Source organism: Mauremys mutica, chromosome 16 (genome assembly GCF_020497125.1).
Source record: "Mauremys mutica isolate MM-2020 ecotype Southern chromosome 16, ASM2049712v1, whole genome shotgun sequence".
In the NCBI taxonomy this organism is placed as follows: domain Eukaryota; kingdom Metazoa; phylum Chordata; order Testudines; family Geoemydidae; genus Mauremys; species Mauremys mutica.
The window spans coordinates 2,999,947-3,025,668 of NC_059087.1; the positions used below are offsets into that span (position 1 = coordinate 2,999,947).

The 25,722-nt window shown below is 40.2% G+C and overlaps 1 protein-coding gene across 1 annotated transcript in view; it reads right to left on the reverse strand.

The window, feature by feature from the left end:
• Positions 1 to 25,722, reverse strand: part of GRK3 (G protein-coupled receptor kinase 3) — a 122,307-nt gene that overhangs the window by 22,023 nt on the left and 74,562 nt on the right. Inside the window, exons 4-12 of the mRNA XM_044989389.1 lie at positions 25,101 to 25,202; positions 24,283 to 24,357; positions 21,683 to 21,744; positions 20,477 to 20,528; positions 19,665 to 19,756; positions 15,978 to 16,077; positions 7,598 to 7,676; positions 6,080 to 6,210; positions 1,330 to 1,424 (exon numbers count right to left, since the gene is read on the reverse strand). Coding sequence (XP_044845324.1) covers positions 1,330 to 1,424; positions 6,080 to 6,210; positions 7,598 to 7,676; positions 15,978 to 16,077; positions 19,665 to 19,756; positions 20,477 to 20,528; positions 21,683 to 21,744; positions 24,283 to 24,357; positions 25,101 to 25,202 — 788 coding nt within the window. The remainder of the gene's footprint in view (positions 1 to 1,329; positions 1,425 to 6,079; positions 6,211 to 7,597; positions 7,677 to 15,977; positions 16,078 to 19,664; positions 19,757 to 20,476; positions 20,529 to 21,682; positions 21,745 to 24,282; positions 24,358 to 25,100; positions 25,203 to 25,722) is intronic.

The following is a 25,722-nucleotide window of genomic DNA, read 5'->3' on the forward strand; positions in this document are numbered from 1 at the left end:
CACTAGCAAAAATATGGACACACATACATAAGAGCACAAAAAACCCTGAATTTTAGTTCATTTCCGAACTTTGGATAATTAAAACAATCTGGTGCTTCAAATCAAGCAGAGTTCTTATTTACTCTGAACACTGAATCATCCTGAAATCATGGGTCATCTTCCAGCCTATGCCTACACATCAGCTGTTACAACTGCACAGGACGTTAGAAATTAGAGATGGAAGAGAATGAATAGGTCATCTAGTCTCTCTCCCAACCAAAGCCTGATTGCTCCCTACAGAACATCTACAGCTTTCAGTGTCCAGAGCAACAGGGCTTCCACCCCTTCCCCGGGAAGACCACTGCTCAGCCTAATAGAGCTTATTATGAGAAAGCTGATCTCTATATTCAGCCATATTTTTTCCTCGTTTTAACCCATTACGCCTAGTTTGTACCCCCAAAACAATTCTTTTCCAGCCTTCTTTCTTAAGCCTTTCAAAATATATGTAGGCTATGAAATCCTCATTTATTGTGTTATTTGTAAAACTATGATGTTCCTCTTTTCTACCACTTTGCCAAGCTGTACAAATTTAGCTCTTTTAATCTTTCTACCTAAATCAGTCTCTCCTGCCTCAGATCAAGTCTGTTGCTTGTCTCTGAATTCCACCCATTTTGTCAATATCTCTCTAGCATTCTATACGCACCTTCTCTTGCAATACCTTCAAAGAACACAAATGCAATTTTTGGCTTCATACACAGATACATCAAGTAACAGAGCAGAAAAGCAACTGTCTTCTGATAGTCCAAGATAAATCAAAAATTCAAAATGTGTGTTCCACTGCTTAAACTCCTGTATACTTAATAACTGTCCCAGAGCCCAAATGTCAATACCTTAATTTTGTCACTCTCCTCTGTCCAAATTCTGACCAAAGAAATACCTTTATATTATAATTACTATAACCCTCAGAGTGTTTTCTTATAGATGCATGAAGTGCCATCACACCCATGGCACTAAATACAAAATTAAATCTGAAAAATAAGTTTAAAAGGTTACCCATTGAAATCAATAAGGATATATGGGCATGTACATAGCTGCTTTAAAAAGGCACACTCAGGTACGTGGTCTATTTCAAGATAGTGACCTGCACGCTAGCAGAAACCAGTGTTCCTAAGCACTCTTGTGATTTCCTTTCAATAGCAAAGTTCTTTGGGAGAGAAAATGAGCAGGTTTAAAAGACAAAAATATATAAGATTAAGAATAGAGGTTTAGCAACGTGAAATCAAACTAAAATCAGGGCAAAGGATTTGTAGTTCGTATAACTAAATATATCAGAGTTCATGCAATACTTACACACTAGCATGTGGTTTCTTTTTGGAAAAATCACAAGCAAGACCAAGGTCTGATATCCTTACGTGTCCGTGCTCATCCAACAGGATGTTTGCAGGCTAGAAGCATAGAAAGAGAGAAGTGTTACTGGAAATGGAAAAATACAAGTCTTTGATCACTAGGACAATTTCACAAAGCAACAAACCTGACTTCTATGCACCTCTAGTCTATGACAATTTCTGTTGTTACTAACTCTATACACAATAAGTACCAAGCAGTTTTGTACAATCAAAGCATGATTATACATGAGTTTGGATTGGCCTTTATACTGTACCAACATTCTGTGAATAAGGAAAACCTCAAAGGTTACACAAGGCAAGAAAACAAACCATGACGCTGTTATGGGGTGTCTACTCCTCCTCCCCATAGCCTGATGAGGTAAAATAGGCCAATTAACCTTACAGGCTGAATCTGAGGGAGAGCCAGGGACTGATACGGCCTAATGGCTAATGAAGCCCAGCCAGGGGAGGATCTGGGATTAGAGAGAGGTAGTTGGTGGTGAGAGAAAGGCTGCAGGGAGGAGTTCTGAAGTTCCCACCTACAGTGGAGGTGATTTGACTAGGTACAAGGAGGCATTATAGGGGGAAAGTAAGCCCTGGGATCCTAAGTTGGACGACAGACTGTGGCAAGAAGCCGAGAGGGGTGAAAGCCATGGGGAGCGGAGGAAGCTCCAGTGGAAACCAAGAGGTAAGCCGGGAGACAGAGAAGAGAGACAGGAAAGAGCACATGGAAACAGCAACAAGGTCAGAACTTGAACAGACTGAGCACAGAGTCCCTAGGCTGGAACCTGGAGTAGTAGGCGGGCCCAGGTTTCCCTATCGGCCAGAGGGAAAGCGGCACAGACTTGGGAGACTGTCTGAGACCGCAGGTAGACAGTATGTCCAATCGGACTTTGATTCCCTGGAAGGGGTGTACTATAGTGACCTGGCCATAGGGCTGAGTCACAAAAAGGAAGCATCCTAAATCCAGAGAGAGAGATACCATGGGGCAAGCAATTGAAGGAGGGGGCATCAGACCAGGTGAGAGCTGATCCCCAATCTCAGCCACAAGGCGACCTCCCAGTGGTGAGTGAGACCCATTAGAGAGGTATATGACAGAATTAAAACCAACTTGACTTGAAGATGTGGATTTCGCATTCCATTTGGGCCCTGCACAGACGTGCCCATGCCTACATCTTCTCTCCCCCTACTTCCATACCTGCACTCTACATTTTTCAATCTCTATACAATACATCTTGTCACTCCTTTTGGTCTCTTTGTCTCACTTCCTTCAGCCTTATGGATGTTAATGAGATATCCCCTCAAGACCCACTCCTCCTCATTAGCCCTCCATTGCTTAACTCCCCGTCTCGTTGTTCCCACAAACTAATACATTCACTAAGTGAACATAATCATTAATATAGGTTGAAAGGTGAACATGATAGACAGGATTTATTACCAAGTAACCAGAGAAAGATTTTCCTGAGTTATTTAATCTGATTAATAAAATTTAAAGCCAACATTTAAACCAAACTAAATTGTACTGAGTCTTAATTCATCTATATTAACTTTCACTTTATTTGGTTAACAGTATAAATATTGGTATGAAACTACAGCATTTCCATAGCTGTTTTCTTCTGAAGCAGTAAACAGCATTTGATTAAGAAGTTGTCTGCAAAGCACTGCTAAACAGTGGGTACTGAGTCATCTACAAAGCTTTTCCATCTGAAAGGATTTCTTTTATGCAGTGTTGTTGTAACTGTGCTGGTCCCAGGATATTAGAGAGATAAGGTGGGTGAGGTAATATCTTTTATTGGACCAACTTCTGTTGGTGAGCACAAAAATCTTTCGAGCTTGCACAGAGCTATACTTCAGCTCTGTGAAAGCTTGTTGCTCTCACCAACAGTTGGTCCAATAAAAAAGATATTACCTCACCCACCTTGTCTCTCTAGGGTTTCTTTTGTCCAGGATAACACCCCAATTGACAATTTTAAATCCAGTCTTTAGAACATGTAGTACTAGCAAGTTCCAGATACAACGGTGATGGAGGCCATCAGAGTACCTAAATAGATTAGATAGAAACAAGTTAGCAATGGGAAGTAGAAGAAATACTTTTTCAACTTGTTTTTAGGGGTGGTGAAGAAGTTTTAGAAAAGTCTTAGTACAGGGTCTCCAAAAACTGCTAGGGTTTTATAAGTGAAGACCTCACAGACCAGAACTGGCTGAATTCAAGGGGAGCCATCTACTATTCCAATTTGATAATAAGTATTACCTATCTTGCTACCTAGAGTTTGCCAACACTGGTAACATTCTGTTTGGCAAGAACCAAGATGGAAACTTGGTAATTTTGTTTCCTTTTTATGAGAATACCTGTGGGCCTCAGAACCTTCTGGAATCTGGGATCTCTATGGTCCAAAAAGAATGTACGTACATGTTACAGAAAGAGTAAAATACATAACACAAGGATATTAACCTCTTTCTTTGTCTAATACTTTGAAAGACAATGATTAAGTTATGCCTGTCAGAAGAGTTTAACCTAAAAGGCTATTTCTCATCTATGTAGCCAGCTAGTAATTTTCCAGCAAAATATTTTGAAAACAGTAAGATTCAGAATTAGAATTAAAATATACAAGTCTTCAAATGGGAAGGACAATAGGTCACCTGATCCACAAAATGCTAATGCAATGGGAACCTCTTCTTTTCCGCAGGTATTCTCTCGTGAAATTACTCCTTAAATACACATCATATTGAGCTTTAACTCCCTTACATTATCAGCTCCCACAATATCACCGGATACCCTATACTATATACAGTAGTAATAAATCTCTGGGTGAAAAAGTTCTTTCTGGTGTCTAACCTATTACTCTCTTTTCTTAGTATCAGAGGGGTAGCAGTGTTAGTATGGATCTGTAAAAAGCAACAAAGAGTCCTATGGCACCTTACAGACTAACAGATGTATTGGAGCATGAGCTTTCGTGGGTGAATACCCACTTCGTTAGACCCATGCATCTGAGGAAGTAGGTATTCACCCACGAAAGCTTATGCTTCAATACATCTGTTAGTCTATAAGGTGCCACAGGACTCTTTGTTTCTCTTTTCTTAATTACTAATTAAATCCCAGGTTATAACTTTAAGGTGAAATTCACTCCAGGGTACAAAGACAAGGGCCTAAAGTCTTTAGTAATGCATAGGGCCTTTTGTTCATCCTCTGCCTTCTCAAACTGTAAATAAGCTATTTTTGATCCCATTCTATCCCCTTAAGACATGTTTGTACTATAAGCTGGTATTCAGGCAATTCCCCACCTCCCCTCCCCAAACAAACAAACAAACAAACAAACATATTCCCTCAAGGCTGACCATTAGAGCCCTGCAAATCTGTGGCTATCCGCCTTATCCCATGTTAGCAGATCGCGGCTTGGATGCAGATACACATTTTGTATCTGTGCAGGGCTCTACTGACCATGTGCCTTTCTTCTTGCGATTTCCCTTCTTTTCCTTTCTATCAGAAGTTCTTATACGGTTGATACCTAACCGAAACTTACTCTTTATTGTAATGCATTACAATCATTTATGTGAAACAGTTATTAGAAAATTCAAAACAAACTCTGAAAGAAGTAATCAGCTTTCTCCCAACATTTGGTGACAGAAATGATTCTGGATACAAAAAGGGTTTTCATTAAGTTTCTTATATTCCCTAGGTTTAGGGTTACCATATTTGAACACTGAAAAAAGAGGACACTCCACACGCCCCCCTGCCCCACCCCAACTCCACCCCTTCCCCGCCCCCATTCCAACCCCTTCCCCAAATACCCGCCCCAGCCCCGCCTCCTCCCCTGAGTGCGCCACATTCCCCCTCCTCTCCGTTCCTCCCAGCCACCTCCTCCCTGGGCTCCAACTTCCCCGGCTCCTGCCGCTCTCCAGCCCATACGCCCCCAGCCGGGCGCTTCCCCCACGCAGCAGCAGCCAGAGCCGAGGGGACGGGAAGTTGCTTTGGGCCCTGGGCCTTCCCCCGAGCTGGGCATCCCAGCCCCAACACGCTCCCACCTGCGAGCTCCCTCTCTGGCCGGGCTGGAGCAGAGAAGTGCTGCGTGCATGGCCCAGGCCTTGCCCCCGGGCTCGGGGGCCTCCACCCCGCTCCCAGCCGGACCCAGCAAGGCTGTGGCAGCTCAGGCTGGGCGGCTGCAGGAGACGCTACAGCGTGGGCCCTTCCCAAGGGAGGGGGAAGACGCTCAGGCTCCTGGGAGCCACCGCCATGTGCCGGAACCTTCCCCCCAGGCAGCGGCTCCTTGGGGGGGGGCAGGAGGAGGCAGCCCCGGCTGCACGGACCACTGGCGGGGGGGCTCCTTGCACGGCCAGGGCGGAGGGGGAAGACTGAGGCTCTGCCAGAGCTGCGGGGGATGCTTGGAGGAGGGAGAAGCAGCCGTGGGTCCCCCGCACCCGCAGCTGGCTGCAGAGATGTCACCACTCCTAGCCTTGGGGCTGCAGCAGCACTCGGGGGGAGGGGAGGTTGCAATCTGCAGGCTGCAGCAAGCTACCCCCCAAGAAGAGAGAGGGGCAGTGGGTAGAGTTATCATATGTCCGTATTTTCCGGACGTTTTTATATATTTAAAAAATCCTCCTGGACGGCGATTAACAACTAAAAACCCAGACATGTCCAGGAAAATACAGACATATGGTAACCCTACCTAGGTTGTTCATCACTACCCTTTAACTGGCTGCATAAATAAAATGGTTACCTTCAAGTCTCTGTATACAACAAATCGATTGTGCATGTGTTCTAAGCCTAGGATGATTTCAGTAGCATAAAACCTCATCTCCTTCTCAGAAAAAACCCCGTGCTGTGAGAGGTGGTAGTGCAAATCTCCTCCTAGAATTAGAAAAATTGGGATGTAATTCATAAAAAAGGGAATAGTAAAGTCCTGTTACATTGGCAGGTGGAAAGCTGTATTCTACAGAGCTAGGGAAGGAGGAAGATACAAGTTTACTAATTTGTAGGTTCCGTCGACTTGTGTGACAGGAAGGAGCTTGGATTCACATACTTAGGCACTTGCAGGGGATGCTTTCATGCATTTGAGCGTACATGTTGGCAATAATCCAAGAAATTAATAAATCCGAGTAGATACTCTACAAATAAAGAGCAAATATCACTTCATTTTAAACATGAATTCATATCACCCATGTTTGCTCCTCTTTAGTGACTGCTTTCAGTGAACACTCCAGAAATTAAGTGTCACTCGCAGTGAATTTCCAAGTCACATATGTGGGTTTGCAAAGAAATTAAATTCTCTATTTGCACATGGAAATATTCATGCTGGAAGAGCTTGCAGATTCATCCAGTCAGACACAACACAAGGTGACTTACAAGATGATGAATAATTATATAGAACTGTTCATGATCAAACTACAGATTTAAAATAATGAGCCATAACTACTTTCACAGAATCACAGATTGCAAGGCCAGAAGGGCCAACTGTGATCATCTAGTCTGACCTCCTGTGTAACATAGGCCAGAGAACTGTCCCAAAATAATTTCTGGGGCAATCTGAATAATCAACTACCATTTTGACTTCAATGAGATTACTCATATGCATACAGTTACAGACATTCTTAATTGTTTACATGATCTGATCCTTAAATTACAGAGCAATGCACCACCATGCACCCTAGCAACTGAAGGCATCTCACTGCAGGATCAGGGTAAAAAAGCAGTCCCCCAAACTGCTAAGGAACGTCAGGTACCACTAACTTGCAAGATCTTCTGCCGTGGATACTGTGGATCACTTTCTTTGTGTCTCAACCTCACCTTTATTCTAAGGCTTCCATGACTCTGCTTTCCTCATTCTCCTGCTTTGCTGACGGTTCCTTCATTATTTTCTTGAGTGCCTCCCCATGTTCTCTGTTGTCATCCTTGAGTTCTACATCCAATCTTTGTGCATGCTATCTCAAGGAGACCTTATCAACTGCCACCTTTATTTCCAGAATTTCCCAACCTACCTCCCCCTTTTCTCTCCTCTTGTATCTATGGCTGCCTCTCAGATCTCTCTCCTGAACATCCGAAAGTTATCTAAATTAGACATTTTCAAAATCTTTCTAAAACTTTTCCATTTCTTCCCTCCCATTTCTCACAGGCTCACAATCTCAGGGCTTTCTCTGGCTCTTCACATTCCTTCCTCCCCATTTCTACCAAGCTCCCCATGAGCCCTGTCGTATCCTTCACCGTTACCAGAACGGTTCCTTTCATTAACTTTGCTTACCATTCATCAGGTCCAGGATGAAGCAGAGTTTGTCAGGGGTGTGGAAGGCATAGGTCATACACACTATAAAAGGGCAGTCCTGTAAAGGAAATCAATGAAGAGTTTACCTCACATGATATGCAGAGCCCTTGTTACATTAAGATATCTTCTAAAATGATTTCTGTTTTCTATCTATACACTTTGATGTACTCCATATGCAGTTTGGCAAATGCTAATATTTTCTTGTTTTCAAAACAAATATACAAAATGAATATAGGAAATCAAACACTGCCATTACTGACACAATTCTCTTCTGAAGATTTGCAACCCCAAGAAGCACTCTCACAGATCATGTTCCAACATTTCTACAGAAGGAGGAAGTTTGACCTATGTTCCCACTAACCTTATAATTACAAAAAATATGTTAAAGCTCGCAAACTATGCAAGAGCCTAGGAAGTAACCAGTAGGGTCCCTTTGGGAATGGAAAAGAAGGATGGGATTACAGGAATACTGTTTAGCCAGTTGAAACAGAGGAGAGACTAAATCATTTGAATGAATTCGTATGGGAAATTCTGATAATTAGAACAGGTAATTTTATCCTTACATGCAAATTAAGTTTCTATACATTGATGAAATTCAATCCAGTCAACTGGGCTGCTCTGACAGTCATAAAGAGCAGGCAATTTAGAATTTTGGTGCCCTCTGGTGGTCATGTAAAACTTCCCTCAGCTCCCCAGTTGCCTTACAACAGCTAGGAACTAGGTCGATTAATTTGCAATTAATCACAGTTTTAATTGCACTGTTAAACAACAGAATACCAACTGAAATGTATTAAATATTTTGGATGTTTTTCTACATTTTCATATACATCGTATTCTGTGTTGTAACTGAAATCAAAGGGTATCTTATTTTTATTACAAATATTTGCACTGTAAACAAAAGAAATAGTATTTTTCAATTCACCTCATACAAGTACTGTAGGGCAATCTCTTTGTTGTGAAAGTGCAACTTACAAATGTAGAATTTTTATTACATAACTCAAAAACAAACCAATGTAAAACTTCAGAGCCTACAAGTCCACTCAGTCTTACTTCTTGTTCAGCCAATCGCTAAGACAAACAAGTCTGTTTACATTTACACGAGATAATGATTCCCTCTTCTTATTTACAATGTAACCAGAAAGTGAGAACAGGCATTTGCATGGCACTTTTGTAGTTGGCAATACAAGGTATTTACGTGCCAGAGATGCTAAACATTTGTATGTCCCTTCATGCTTTGGCCACCTTCCTAGAGGACACACTTCCATGCTGATGATGCTCATTAAAAAAATAATGCATTAATTAAATTTGTGACTGAGGAAGAATTGTATGTCCCCTGCTCTGTTTTACCCACGTTCTGCCATATATTTCATGTTATAGCAGTCTTGGATGATGACCCAGAACACTTTCACTGCAGATTTGACAAAACACAAAGAAGGTACTAATGTGAGATTTCTAAAGATAACTACAGCACTCGACCTAAGGTTTAAGAATCTGAAGTGCCTTCCAAAATCTGATCGGGATGGGGTGTAGAACATGCTTTCAGAAGTCTTAAAAGAGCAACACTCTGATGCGGAAACTACAGAACCTGAACCACCAAAAAAGAAAATCAATCTTCTGCTGGTGGCATCTGACTTTGATTATGAAAATGAACATGCATCCGTCCGCTCTGCTTTGGATTGTTATCGAGCAGAACCCGTCATCAGCATGGATGCATGCGTCCTGGAATGGTGGTTGATGAATGAAGGGACATATGAATCTTTAGAGTATCTGGCATGTAAATATCTTGTGACGCCGGCTACAACAGTGCTGTGAGAACACCTGTGCTCACTTTCAGGTGACATTCTAAACAAGAAGCAGGCAGCATTTTCTCCTGAAAATGTAAACAAACTTGTTTGTCTGAGTGATTGGCTGAACAAGAAGTAGGACTGAATGGACTTGCAGGCTCTAAAATTTCACATTGTTTTATTTTTGAATGCAGATTTTTTTTTACATAATTCTACATTTGTAAGTTCAACTTTCATGATAAAGAGATTGCACTACATTATTTGTATTAGGTGAATTGAAAAATACTATTTCTTTTGGGGGTTTTTCACAGTGTGAATACTTGTAATCAAAAATAAATATTAAGTGAGAACTGTACACTTTGTATTCTGTGTTGTAATGAAAATCAATATATTTGAAAACGTAATAAGATAAGCTACAATTGAATGTAGTTTGTTCTTATTAGAACAGGAAAGGTAAGAGAGGTAATGGTGTTTTACACAGACCTGAGGGACCACTGACCTAGTACCTATTCTGTCTGGATCACAACTTGCTATTTTTTTAGTAGAAAATCTACTATTGTGAAACAAACAATTTTAACAGGTGTTTTGTACAAGCCCTTCTTCAACTCAAATACTGGGCATGGTTTTCTGACTTATAATACTTTTCGCTTTCATAGCACCTGTTAAAGATCTCAGAGCACTTTTTAAACCTTCAGATTCAGAAAACCTCTTTGAGGTACAGTATTATACCTATTTTACAGATGAGAAAAAACAAAGCATCAAGATGTATTAAGAATTGACTTCCTCAGGTCATGCAGACAGTGAGTGGCAATGCAAATAATAAAAGGAGTTAAAGTGACTGATGCACAGTGCTGTGTTTTCTCTCTCTAGACCAGGAATCCACTTAATAAAGGTTTTGGATTTACAGTTAAAGAGATTCTAAGATGAACTTCCAGCTCCACAATTTATCTGTGTACCACATATGTCCAATCCACCAGGAAAGACAAGTGCTGCTCAAGGTAATTAATGTCCCAATCACAGAGTCCTTTATGAATGACCTTATCCTACCATTTTCAAAACAAGCGCAATTAATTTTGTGTGCTGAGAATGCCCTAATATCTACAAGAATTAATTTTTTCTCTCCTCTTCTGACTTTAACCTAGAAAATTATGTCAAACACTTGTTCTGTGTTGGTGGGGCAGGGAGAGAATAGCAAACCAAGGCACAATATTTTTTCCTGCATTAATCTGCTCAATTACAAGGGAAAGTGTGCAGCAAATTCACAGAACTCTTCCTAGGAACCGAAAGGAAGCTACCTTACAGAAACTGTTGCTAATCCTTAATACAAAAAGTGAACTTTCATTAGCCATTCATCTAAGGATGTACATGGATTTTTTTTGTCATATCAGAGCATTAGATCCTATCATTAGCAGTTTTGTGGAAAATTTTCTTTTTGAAGACATGGCACTGAAAAAATTTAATCCACATTCAAAATCGAAGCTATAGATTCACAGATTTAAGGCCAGATAAGATCATTATGATCATCTAGTCTGATCTCTTGCATAACAGACCACAGAATTTTACCCGTGATTCCTGCATCAACCACAAAAGTTCTGGCTGAGCTAGAGCATACCCTTCAGAAAAATAACTAATTTGATTAAAAACTGCAGGTGATGGAGACTCCGCTACATCACTTGGTAAATGTTCCAAAGGATAATTATTCTCAATGATAAAACAACTGAGCATTATTTCAAATCATAATTTTCTAGCTCTAACTTCACACCACATGTTGATTCAGTTCAGTGGTAAGGGAAAGGCATTACCTTTTACAGTCAATGACTGCCTCCCTCTCTCAAAACAGAGGCAAGAGAAGGAGTATGACTTCCTTAGATAAAATGCACTAGAGAGGTGCAAACCATTCTGCTTTGAAAGGACCCAACTTATGGAGGCAATTGGCCCCAAGAAGAAACTAAATTCCAAGATGAGCACCTTCCTGCAAAACTTCAACATTTATTTTTTTTATCTGAGATTTTACTTTGCCTGAAAATTTCTGACAGATGAGAAAAACAGTGACTTGTAAGGCAAAACAGACGGGAGAGCTGAAAAGATATCACATGATCACCAGAGGGCAATGAAATTCTGATCTGCCTCATTGTTCTGCTCACACAGCTGTTCACACTGAGATTAAACAATGTGGAAAAATGAAGTCAAAGCCATACAATTTTGTTTAAGGGCTAGTCTTCACTAGCAAAGTTAAAGCACTGCCGCAGCAGCACTTTAATGTGGCTGTGTAATCGCGGCACCAGCGCTAAAAAAACCACCTCCATGCGGGGAGCGCAGCTCCCAGTGCTAGTGCACTGTCTACACTGCCACTTTACAGCGCTGAAACGTGCACAGTTATCCGCTACACAGCTCCATGGGAGATGACGTTTTTTGCAGAATCCTTTGGCATCAGGTCCCTCCGGACCCCAGCTAGAAAGCTGCTGGAGCTGCTCTTTGACTATAAAATTGAAATTTCACACCCCTGAGAGAGAAAGCTGTAGCGCTGTAAAGTGGCAGTGTAGACAAGGTCTAAGAGTGAATGACCAATATTCAGTACAATTCTTACATTTATCAAGCTTGTAAAAATGTTGATTTTAACATATTAAAACAAACCTTGCTCAAGACAAAGGACCACTGTACCATGGAATGTATTAATTGAACCAGATTAACCTTCTCCTGTGCCCCGTACAAACATGGGGGCAAGGACTGTTCATAGGAATATGCGGTGCTGCACAAAACTGAGATAAAACTTCAAGATGTGCTCTCTCTTGTATATTTAAGGGGGTAAATGTAAAAGGCTTTAGAAAACATCTTTGGGAGACATATAAAAGACATATAAAATCCCATACTGAAAATATCTTTTAAAGCAATAAAAGGTGTCTCTGTAACAGGCTACTCTGAATGGCAACTTTTATAGCACCAGTATTTGTATTTCATTAGCATATACAGACCCAGTCAGGGATCAGGGATCAACCATGCTAAGTACTACACAGACACATAACAAAACGATGCTCCCTGCCCCAAAGAGCTCACCATCTAATTATCAGATGAGAAATAGGCGAATACATCTGGGGGGGACACCAGGTAACAGTGACACGATAAAGCAGCAGTTACAGCACATTATTTGCCCGGTCATTTTTGCTGCTTATGTGATTAAAACAGACACTAAATGAAGGGTACAGAGAGGAACAGTGAAGAGTGCCAAAAATCTGTGTGGAGATATTAAACATGAAATATAAAATCTTCCTAGCCAAGTGTTCTTTGCTGGCTGACACCTTGGCCTCTGCTGCAACAGCTGCATCTATTTCGGACAAGCTATAGTTGGCCTTCTGGAACGTGTAAAAACACATGGCTCATCTATGCGCCTCTGATCCAATGCTGGGAGTTCCACTCTGCCCTGAGAACATCTCCTTGAGCTAGGTTCAAAGGGAGACCCAGCCCTTTAGTCCAGGCATTAGGTTTCTGACTCAAATCCTAGGAAGAAATTGTGTTTTTAGCTACTAAACCAAAATATTCAGAAAAGGACATCTCCCCCATCAACTGGGTCAGATTTTTCAAGGTCATATGGTCAGGAGCTCTTCCACTTCTACATAAGAAGACAGCAGAGAGAAAGATGACAAGAAGCTGCTTTTGCTTTTTAACCCCGCCCCTCCCTTGAACCGTATCGATTTTCTCTTTTTTGCATTTATTCCCGAGTACCACCCTGCCTGGAAACCATGGGGCGGTTACTCTGGGCTGCTGCTTGCTGCTGCCCATGCTACTGCAGCTACACTGCTATTTTGGCACAATGAGAGCTAGTGCAAGTATGTCTGCTCACGCTGGGAATCACACCCCCAGCCTGTAAGACAGCTGGTGGAATATTCGGAGCCATGCCAGTGGAACTGTGGGTATGTCTGCATTGCAATTTAAAAGCCGTGGCTGGCCCATGCCAGCTGACTCAGGCTCACAGGGCTCAGGCTTAAGTTCTGTTTAATTGTGGTGTAGATGTTCAGGCTCGGGCTGCAGCCCAAGCTCTGGGATCCTCCCACCTCGCAAGGTCCTAGAACCCAGGCTCCAGCCCAAGCCCAAACGTCTACACCGCAATTACGCAGCCCCACAACCCGAGTCCCACAAGCCCGAGTCAGCTGGTCCAGGCCAGCCATGAGTTTTTAATTGCAATGTAGACACACCTTGTGTGGCTGAAAAGCATGTGCAGGCATTACATGGGCTGCAGAGGAAGAGGGCTTATGGAGGCTAATGCTCCTTGTGTTCCTCAGGGGGGAAATCTGTCACTCTGGTGGAACAGGAAGAAGAAGGCTGCCTGGGGTAGACTGGCACTCCTATCTGTGCCTCTCAGCAGTATCTATCACTGGGTTTGCCCTGTGCTTACAGGGCGATTTGATGGCTCTCTCTCTCTGAGCCAAACACCACCTCAAAATCAGGGACCTGGCAGCAAGCTGTACTTCCGAAACCAGAGACCCATTTTGCGTCTTGTAAATTTCCTTGATGTGAGCAGCCCTATTTGTGGGGACAGTTCTTTGGGTTCTCTGAAGACTCAGGGCGAGGAAGAAAAACAGGAGCAAGAATAAATATATAGGACATGAGGAACGAAAGCATGTGGAGAGAAAGGGATTGTCACTTAGAGAAATATACCTTCCACCCCACCAAATCACCACCACAGGCTGCAGAGACAAGAGAGAGAAACAATTAGAAGAGCATTCAAGCTGCTGGTGGGAGGCAGACCATGCTGATGCTCTGTTACATGAGCGGATTCCATGGTTGATAGCCCAGGTGCCACATGGTCCACATGCACAGGCACAGACCATTGGTGAAGACAGTCGGTGTGCATTTAAAAGACAAATTACCATTAAGCATGTCATAATAACAAGGTTCAGCAAGAAATGAATGCTCATTAAACATTGCTGAGAATGCAGAGACAAAAATCAATTGTATGTAATTTCACTGAGATACAGAATATCTTCTCTTTGAGAATACAGCAAATTCTTCCAGTAAAGGCTTTGTTATCCAGCATGTTGGGTGAATGTGGGGGTGCCGGTTAATCAAAAATTCCAGTTAACTAAGAGTTCTACTTTACCAATGGAATCCCAATTTTCAAAGAATTAGAAAACAATAAAATGAATTAAAATAGTGTACGGGTACTCACCAATCCAGTAGTAGTACTGCACTGCAGAGTGGTTAGTTTTTTGAAGCACTTAGGTGTATACAGGCAAAGTTTTCTATACAGTAGGTTATCTTATGACGCTACATATCACTATGGGCAGCACACTAAAAATACACTTAACACTAAAACTGTACTGAACATAATTGAATCTTTCTTTGATGATTCAGAAGGCACTTCAGGATCTTGCAGTATCTCAGGGTCATCATTATCATCATCAATTATCACTGTAGATGTAGAAGGTGTTGGAGATTGGGCTGAATCTGTAATGACCCTATGACACACCCTGGAAGCTGCTTTTTTGAATAAATCTCTGATATCAACTTGCTTACTTGTCTTCTGCCTCTTTTGCATAAAAGTAGAGTGCAGAATGTGCAATTGCATAACCTCCTGGGCAGGATACTAGTCCCAGTTACTAGATTAAAGATTTGTATAGGGAGATATCAGAAATGCTAGTTAATAGAGCTTTCCAGTTGATAAAGTGCCGGATAATACAGCTTTTACTGTATTTGTTTTGGAGTTCTTTAATACCTACCAAGCAGCAGTAGTAATAATTTTGACAGCACAGACACACATTATCCAATAAGTCTATAACAAAATTATAGGCAATCCCTTTCATTTTTTAACTGGGCTGGGCCATGAGGATGTGCTTACACTGAGCTGTAAACTGTGAATCTCATTTGAACAAAGTAATCATCAGGAGCAAAATTAACCTTTCTACCAACATCCCCTGTAACCATGGTGACAAGAGCTGATTTTAGGCTTTATATAATGAGGTTATTGTACACTGGAGGTTCTACCATTTCGAAGACTGTTTTATAATCACTTGGGGCAACATTCATTCTGTGGATTCCATTTGAACGTCTCTTCTACATAACTCAAGTTTCCTTATATGGAAGGAGCTGTGAGACTCCAGAATTGTAGAATAAATACCAGAAATGTTTCCTTTTATATACAACGTTTGTGAAGTTTTTGATTTAAAACTGATCTAAATATCACATAGACAACTTTTCTATGTAAACTTGGCAGTTAATTCTACTTCTCGGGCCAAAGGACCAAAACAACAGAAGTAAGCAATAACAGAAAAACTGGACAAGCTAATTTAATGTTTTGAGAGGATCAGTACATTAAAGATTGTTAGGCACTTTGAGAATGATTGATGAAAAGCACGATGTAAGAACTAGGTGGTATCATCATTATTTAATTTTTGTTTGGTTTTGGGTTTTGTTTTTGTTTTTGACCTTTGGGCACTTAACACCATTATCCTTTGGTCTGCTTTGACTTCCCCTACACCATACATGAATGAATTATTGGAATATGTATTCTACACAGTATTTTTTATACTAGTTGCAAAATATAATTATAAAAGATGGAGAAAAAATTCCAGGATACTTACTCCAGTACTGACTAGCGACAGCATAATTCTTTCATTTAAGGCTAATGTTTCTCCTTGCTTCATCTTGATCCTCTTCTTATCTAAACATTTCATTGCATACCTGAAAATATTAATAATTCAGAAAAGCATATTGGAAAAGGTCCCCCACCCTCAACATTTTTCACCAACAATATCTATATAGATAGATATATTTACAGTATATTGAGCAGAGTCTTTAAAGACCTACATCTATATCAGAAGTCTCAAAGTAGCATCTAGACAGATGGTATGTCTATACTGAAATCCCAGGTGCGATTGCAGCTTGGATAAACATACCCAGGCTAACTTGACCCAGGCTAGCATGAATAAAAATAGCAGCATCGATGAGGAGGGGTGCGGGCTTCAGAGCAGACTAACATTGTGAGTAGGTACATGTTTGTACAGCCTGCACAGAAGTCTGTGCCACCACATCTACAGTGCTATTTTTGGCCATGCTGGCATGGCTAAAGCTAGAGCAAGTATGTCTGCATGAGCTGCAATTGCACCTCAGAGTACAGTGTAAAGAAACCCCTAGAGATCTACTCCAACATCTTCCGAGCATTGACACATTATTTTCAATCTCCCAATAGAGAGGTTTTCCTAGGATACCTAAATAACAAAGTCTAAGGTGGCCAGCATCCAGACACCAGCGTGATCAGGGAATCATAAAAACACAGATTAGATAAATATCCACAGTATATTTGGAGTACGAGTTAACAGGAATGTTTACATGGACCCTATTTTGATTCCATATGAATCCGTGCTTTCACCTCTACCCAGAAGAGGCCTGCTAGGTTCAGACATTTTTTTAAAAAGGAAAATGGTTTGTTCTCTACTACACAACAGATAACAGATGGTCAGAGACACAAGAGAAGGCTTTTGTGTTTATCTTCCCTTACCGTGTACCATGACTGTACGGCATTTTTAGACATGGAACATGAGTGTTTAATGTTTTAATGAATAACAAGAGCACAATGACATGGATCCTAACAAGTCTATGAATCTGATAGAAATCTGCTAAAAATTGTCAGTGGCACCACAGGTAAAAGGCTCAGGATGTTTGTCTGTAGAAATGCTCACACAGCCAACTCAGCAGTTCCCAACACACTTAGGCAGCTCTTGTAATAAACTAAAAGGCAGTTATACCTCCTGGTATGCCGGGAGCTCCTGTATGCCCAAGGTTTGTGCAAACCTGGTATCTCTGAAAAGTGGGTTCACTATATATACACGAGACTAGATTCTGGCTTATCCAGCTCAGGTGTGCTGAGAGAGAGTGGAGGAAGAAGTAGGGAGACCCTTCATTCCAAATCCCCCGCACCCCAGATGACCAAGGCAGAATGGTGACCCTAGTTCTCCAAGTACAAAGGGGTCTGGCTAGCACATCCAGCAGTGTTCCATGTCTCCAAAGAGACATGGTCAACTGGACCAAGGGCATGAACGGGATCCTGCACCTTTTCCTCCATATGTCTGTCAGCATCTGTGCTAGGAGATCATATGTTGCATCATTTACCAGAAATGAGTTTCATTAAGCACAGTGTCACTGCCCTGCCCCTCCACCTCCCAGGCCCTTCAGTGCTCCTCCAGAATTCTCAGGGCAAACCAGCAGCGTGTCATTTAAAAATATTCTTTATAGAAGTGCCATACAAGTTGCAGCATAATGTAAATGTTTATCAACAATCCAGAGTGCGCATGCTCTGTGCAGACAGAAGGCCTCAAAGCAGCCCTGCTTTGCAACCACCACATACCATCAGTACTCCAGAGAACACCAGAAGAGCTGGGTCATGTGTATGGAGTACACACATTTTACATTTCTAAGCCAGGAATGTGTATTTACCACAGATGCTCTTGTCCTTGCTTTCCGTGCTACGTTAGGAAGTTTTTAAATTACTTCTAGCACAGCCTTTTTAACATTAGCCCTTAATTGTCCCTTGGGGCTACTGACCTTGGTAAATGAGCTGGGGTCATATAAGGCTAGTTGATGTCAATATCTCACCTCACCATTCTGATATAGCACCACTATGTTCTCTTCTAAGATACGCTGCTTTTAACACTAAGTTGGCTTCTGTTTACACTGCTCTTGGAGCAGCTGCTTTGGAAGCAGCCTCAGGTGTCTGTTTCTGGGTTACTGGAACACCAATGGCATTTACCTTGGCGGGATGGCTTCTCAAAGTCCTTGCAGACAGATAAGTGCAGCAGAGGCAGCCATCTAGAGTGAATGGGATTTAGATTAGGGATGGGTGAACAGGTTTGGATAAAGTAAGAACTAACCCAAACCTCTACCCAAAAGATGAACCTAACCTAAAGCTTTACGTCAGGTTTGGAAAAGTTTGGCTGACTTTTCTGCTTCTACCCCCATTACCTTTCTCTATTCTCATGCCTCTGCGCTTCAGGGAAACTGGGGGGAGGGGGGAGGAGAAAGGGGAGGAACATCTTTTGCTTCTCTTATTGGTTCTGAGTTCCTTAGTTTAGGGATTCAGGCTTCTTCAGAGAAAGCGATTGGGCAAATATGCTAACTCTATCTCTGAGGGGGAAGCCTATTTAGTGTGGCTTTTGTCCAAAAGAGATGGACATCATTTACATTTCTGTGTATGGCCTACAGACTACATGGCAGGCCCATTTTATAAATCTCAAACTAAAAAAGAATAAATCAATATGTGCACAAAAGTACTGCAACAGGAATGAAGATATTAATAGTATTATTGAAATAAATACTTGAGGTGAAAGTCACTGCAGAAAGATTAAACATGAAAGTCATTTCAAGGGACCCTTCACTTGTTAATAGCTCAGAGTCAGGATCTCAAAGGTATTTAGCACCCACTACTCCCACTGAACCCAAGGGAACCACAAATACTCAGCACCTCAGGGATCAGGAATGTTCTGTTCAGATAGGTGGGAATCATCTAAGAAGGATCCCTGGGTTCAAGTGGGTACAAGAGTAGGTAGACAGAACCATGTGGAAAACCCATGCTATGTCCAGAAAATCAAAGATGACCATGTGATGGGAGAATTGTGCCTAATAGCCAGGGGTTTTCTGTGCAGAAATTAGGAGCTGTGCGTGAGTGGCAGTGCTGGAGAAAACAAAGGGTTTGATTTGGGAACTTGAACCCACAAATGTGTTTTAGCTGCAAATCTAACAATGGAGCACCAACTGTCAACTAGAAGAAACCATTGCTGCTGTTTTTTCCTTCAAACCCTCCGGCTCAAGAGTGTAAATAGTTTTAATTACATAGATTTAGGACACTGGATTCTTAAACTGCCCACACATCTCTATCCCAGGGCTCAATCCTGAAATGTGCTGAGCACCCCTGGCCCTGAGCCAGCAAAGTACTTAAGCACACCCTTCACTTTAAGCACATGAGAAGTCTCCTGTGACTTCAGAGGGACCATACGGGTGTTTTCAGTAAGAATATGCTTAAGTGTTTTGCAAGACTGTGGCCTGAGTGTCCAGCATTTTGGAGAATCAAACTTCCAATGAGGCTTTAAGCCACTCCATAAATTCAAACTCTTCTTCAACTGACTGGACTCTAGGACAAAACTCTATTGCTCAATTTAATGATGCAATCTAAGATGATCATTCCGCTCTGCAGAGATGTTGTAAAAAATTCAGAGATTTTTTTCCTTATATATTTAGAGTTTATATTTATCATTAAAACACAGTATATGACTTACATTTTTCCAGTGTCCGCTTTTCTGCAACCATATACTTCACCAAATCCCCCTCGCCCAATTATTCGGTGTACACTAAAGTCATTCATGGTCAGCTGTGAATTCAAAACACACAAATTTCATTTTCCAATGCCCAGAACCTTTCCCCTTTACAATCTCTAAATTCATTTGACATGAATGTATGAAAGTGGATATTTGTTCTTTATTTGTTGGATTTATGGTTTCTCTACCTGTTTTCAGAAAGTAGCTCTCTTATTGTTTATGCTCCCCTATGTCTGCAAGCACTAGAATCTGGGGAGGTCAGAGAGATGGTATTTACAACAGCCATGATGACAGGAGACGAAGGCATGGCTGAGGATTTAAGTGGAGATGAAACCAAGACAGAAACTTACATGAGCAACGTTGCCTTGCAGACAAAGAAATTGTGGGAGTAAAACACTTTAGAACTAAGGGATGAGGCGAAGAATATACCAAATGGAGGCAAGTAGGTCTGACTTTTGAAGGGAAAAAACAGAGGGAGACAGAATAGTACTTGAGTTGGCTTCTCTTGCTGAAAAGTAGTGCTCAAACAATCTGTTTCCTGTAACTACCTATTTCAAAACCACAAGGCTATTAAGTCATGACAGGCAGAGAGGGTAGCCAGGGAGGAATCATTAATGGTGCCGGGAGGTTATGTACATCTAAGAATAGAACAGCATATCAGAATAATACTCATTGTTCTTCTTACTAAGGCCTTTTAAGGAGAAGTAGTCTTTAAAATCTAACACATTTTCTTTCCTACATCGGCTTTTGACAAGATAAATGTAATTACTTACATGAATATTTAGTTCTACATTTTTCCATTGACAAAATCTAGTAAACTTGTCACTGTTAAAAAAAAAAGTTTAAAAAGTTAAGTTAAAAGGTTATCCAAAAGAATTACAGAAAGTATTGTAAAAAATGCCAAGTACTCTAGTTTTGAAAATTAAATTCATCACAAGGTAATTTATGAAGATTAAAATTGCCATTTAAAAAAATTCATTCATTAGCCATCTTTTATGCTTATTTTAATTTAGACTGTTTCTTAGCAACTCACTCTCAATATGTTTTGTTTAATAACGAGTTATAAAATATATCTGATTATTTTCTCTTTTCAGTTACGAATGCACCCATATTTATTTACATAATTTCCTTTAGACCCTGTTTCTAACAGTCAATTTTCAGGAAATTTTAAAAAATATTTCAACTGTATCACAAGCAAGATAATTAAACTGGAAAGTATGCAATGTAACTTCAAATTTTAATAAACCTTAATATACACCGAGGAATAATGTAAGCCTATTTTATCCTGAAATAAAGATGTCAATACTATTGAATGTTGTTACAGGATAATTGCCTTTGTTGCTATATCAGTTATAAGATGTTTATTTTCAGGGTAGGAAAAACTGATCTTTCGAGGACATTATTTTGGCTACATAATCTGATATATCATTTGTCAGCAGTAGATTAGGGGTCAAATCCTGTGCACTTTACTCCCACCAGTAGTCTCATTAAGGTCAATAGCACTATTCAGATCTGTAAAATTAACTGGATTTGCCACCTTACATTTCCTTACAGGACAGTTACTGTTAGTTGTAAACCGTTTGGGCTACACACTAGAATTGCTGTATAGCTCACCCCCATAATATTGTCGTTTATTTGTAGGAGTATCACCCAAATGAATGGAGTTAGAGACTTTCAGACTTTTAAAAGATCAAACTGTAAGAAGCCCGTTATTACTGTTACACGATGCAGTGGAGTGGTCCACTAACTGTGTCATCTTAACATCCTTACAAGTTCTGTCACAACTACACTGCATACAATACTGGGCTATCCTGATACTTAACACGGTATCTGTAGCAAGGCTAGTTCTTTGGAAAAGCTTGCTGATAATACACTATTAATTAACTAAACAATTCTAGCCTTATTTTGCAATAATACTCAAGGGACCAGTCTAACTGTAGGAGATTACACAGTAGTTCATATAGTATGTAGATTCGTACCTTTCCATAAATTTTTGAAATATTTTTCCTCGGAGACTATCACAAATTTCTTCTATGTATGGCTAAAAAAGATACAAAATTGTATTTAACTTTTCGATGTATGATAACCTGAACATGCAATATTGTCCAGTGAAAATAAATTACATGTTTAGGCTCCAGCATTTACCGCCCACTGGCAAGAACAACTGTGTTGAGCATCCTCAATGCCCACAGAAAAGGGGCTCTGAGTAACTGCAATATTTCGTGGTGACTTTCTTGGCTTATGGCCTGATCCAGCAGAGAACTTCAGCATGGCCTTGACTTTAAGAACCTCTGTAGTTGCCCTAAAAACAAGCATTTGCTCAAGTGCTTTTCTGAATCAGCGGCCTTAGCATTTTCCTGGGAGGGACTGGAGAGAATTTTGCAGTCTTTGCCCATGGGCCAACAACAGGAAATGAGCATTGAAACTTTACGGATGAATCACCAGAATTATCAGGCTGAAAACGCTGCTTCTCATTTATTTAAATTAAATAACAGTTTAGAAATTACGGTGAAGGCTGTGAAACTCAAAGACCAGCCAGCACAGGAACACCAAGATAATCTTTCCTTATTAGTGCTTCTCTCTTCCCTCTCCTTTATTTCCTCTACCTTACTACCAGCAGCTTTAATTCACAAGTGGCACATTTGAAAGAGGAACACCGTTACTTGGTTTGACACAGTGGGCAATGATTTCAAATCCCAACTCAATTAGCAGTGGTTACATGAGATCCAAATCACGTAATATAGATACCACTTTGTCAGTCTCTCTGGTTCTAACATCAAAGACAATCCACTGACACAGTAAGACTATCAAGCAGGTTTAATATAACAGTACTTTAAATGCTACAGTAAATGCAATTACTATAAAAGTACAGCAAATTAATTCAAACCTGCAGTCACTGCCACATCGCATAGGTTCACATTAACAAAAAGCCAGGACATTCAGCATTAAAGCAAAAATTCCATCTTTAATTTATATAATTATGTGATCAAATAACTTCAATTTGAATTTCCTTGCTTAGGTCAGTTTGTGTTAGAACCGTAATATAGAAATACTTATTTCACCTTCAATTTGTTTGAATAAATAAAAAACATAAAAGGTGCACTTTTTAAACCAATAAACCAAAATCCATTATTTACTTTAGTGCTAAATTTGTGGACATAGAAATCCTATAATTCTAAAACATTTATAGCATTTTATAGAAAGGTACTCTAATTTCTGAGGAGGAGAAGTAGCTATTTTTCGGAATGTAATTTCCCACTGTATTTAGAATAATGAAAGAACTATAAATTGACACCAACACCTAAAACCCTCATGTGAAACTGCAATATTGCTAATTCCACCCATGTACTCATATACCTCAAAAATATGGTGCTATATAATATAAGTTAGCTGGAGGCAAAGGATCCACTAAACAGAAAAGTATGTGCATTGCTATGCTTTTATATTTCTGAAACATGAAGTTGAATTCTGTACTTTATGACCTGATTGATGTTGAACGGAAGCATAAGGGCCTGATGTAAAAGGGATTTATTCTACATTATATTTAAAAAATGTAATTTACCAGTGGTTGGCAAAGCAACTACAGCCCACTTTCACTTAGAGTCTTTATGTGAAATTCCTCACACTCTGCTAATTGGGCTACCTAGAATGCACTTGGAACCAGCATATGAAAGCATAGATCCAAATGGAGCATGACCTGAATTTCTAGGACAATGTGTGAAAAAGCAACACTACCAAATGGTTAACTGAAACTGGGTACATATTTTTAATTGAATTTCTTCTATTTTGAATGAAAGTTTCACCGTTATCTAAGGAGCCCTCAGTGAGAGAAACTAAGGGCTAAGTCCTGCAAGCTGCTGAGCACTCTGACCCCAAACCAGAAAAACACTTAAATACATGCTTAACTTTAGTGCCCTTATGTATTCCCATTCCCTACTCACATGCTTACACTCAAGAGCCTCCTTAAATGCTTTCCTGGACTAGGACCAGCGCTCTCAGCACCTTGCAGATTAATAGTCACAGGTGGGGAGATGGCTTGACTGCATGCCCAAACTCCGACTGCTCAAGGTGACTCTGTCCTGCTGCCACAAGCCCCCAAGGGATGAGGATTTCTTTCAAACACTGCTAGTCTGCTGGGATACTCCTCAACCATAGGCATAAAAACCACTGATCTCACCAAAAAAGAGCGAGCTGTAATCATTGTTCATTCTAAGACGTTTCCCATATGATTTTGGAGGAAAGCAGGAATAAAATGTTAATATTGGACCCCTTCAGTCAGTAAAGTTATAGAACAGTTAGTAATCTATTTTCAAAAACGTACTCAAAGACTCCTCTAGCTAAAGACGACTACTCCACAATTTTTATTATCTTTAAAAAGACAATGAAATTAGAAACATTCTCTGATTATTATATACAGAAATCTTTCCCTGTATCATTTTGTTTTCATCGACTTCTGAAATACAGAATCCAATTCTTGTCACAACTGTAATTATAATATGTACATAAAGGAGGTTTCCTGAATTTGCTTACATTCAAATAATTAAATAAAACCTGGACATTCTGAGTGCTTTCATCTCACCTGAAAAAGACTTGGTGGCACTTGTTTCTTGGCAAGGTGAGTTTGTACATGATCTACAGCTTTCTTTGAGAACGGCTTTGGAAAAATAAAAAGTAAGATTTTAGACAAATAGCTGGAAAAGAGATATTTAAGTTCTCAATTATTGAGGTCACAATACAAGTTTTCAACTAAAAAGGAATGTTGCTTATATGAAAAATACACAAACTTCAAAATGAAAGTAATTTAGCGTCTATTAAACATCCTGTTGCATAACACTTTGAAAGTTATGCCAATCCCTACTTCCAAGCCCCAAAAAAAAAAAAATCACAGACCATGCCATGCATGGTGGAGACTATCCATCAAGTAATTGCAAGGCACCAGGAACACAGAACACATGAAACCACCAGCTGCTTCTTTGTAGTCCCACAAGTTTTAAAAAAAATATACACTTACATCCCAGAACATGCTTACCTTCAGGCATGAGTATTCCCATTCACTTCAACAGAATTATGTGTAAAGCAAAGCATGGGCATAAGCACTTGCAGATTCAAGGTCTTAAATAACAGGATACATTTCTCTCTGGCTCAAATCATGTCATTACTGTAGATTATCCACTCTTTCAAATAAGGCTATGCTATACAAAGAGTAACAACTGAGTTAGTAGACACTGCTATCATAATAGATACTGCTATTGTCACACCTTGAGCTGTGTTTTGTGTAATTCCCTGTCAGACTTTCATCTATTCACTATCCTTCCATTATTAAATATTTTAAAGAATTTAAAGTCAAAGGAAATATTTAAATATCAAAATTATAGAGTGAAACTGCAGCATACATACATGTGAGCAAGACAGCAGCTCTTTCATTATGTATGTGTCATAAATCTGCCGACTTCTGCTAAGACGTTCCTCCTCAGAATCCAGTTTTTCATATTCTTTTATCTGTAATATGAAAGAAAAGGAATCAGTCAATGAACCTATTTCTAAACCTTTTCACTGTTTAAGGAAAGAAAGATTCTTCACTGTGGTAGAAACCTTATTTCCCTTCATCCCTTTCTCAGGACAGGGTTTGTGAAGGTGCTCATTGCAATTCTATAGTTAAGGATGACTTCTGGATTCCAATCCAAGAAGAGATTTGCTATCCCCCTGTAACTTTTGATTGGAGTAACCAATTTGATTTCAGACTGTGGTGCTTAAAATGGGGTATGAAGAATTTTGTTTGAAAATTTAATAAATTCTGGATTAAAAACATATGCACACTCCTTCCTAAATCATTAGCTGGGCTGTAAATTGTGCAAAGATGATCATGGAACTGATGGACTTGGCGGTTGGGGTGGGACAGGCAGAGGATTATGTATCGGATTGACCATTTTGGAGGAGGCCTTCTTTGTCCTTCTCCACCCAGTTAGAGCACCAACCCTGGTTCTCCTACAATGATGAATGCTGATCCCCAATTTCTGAG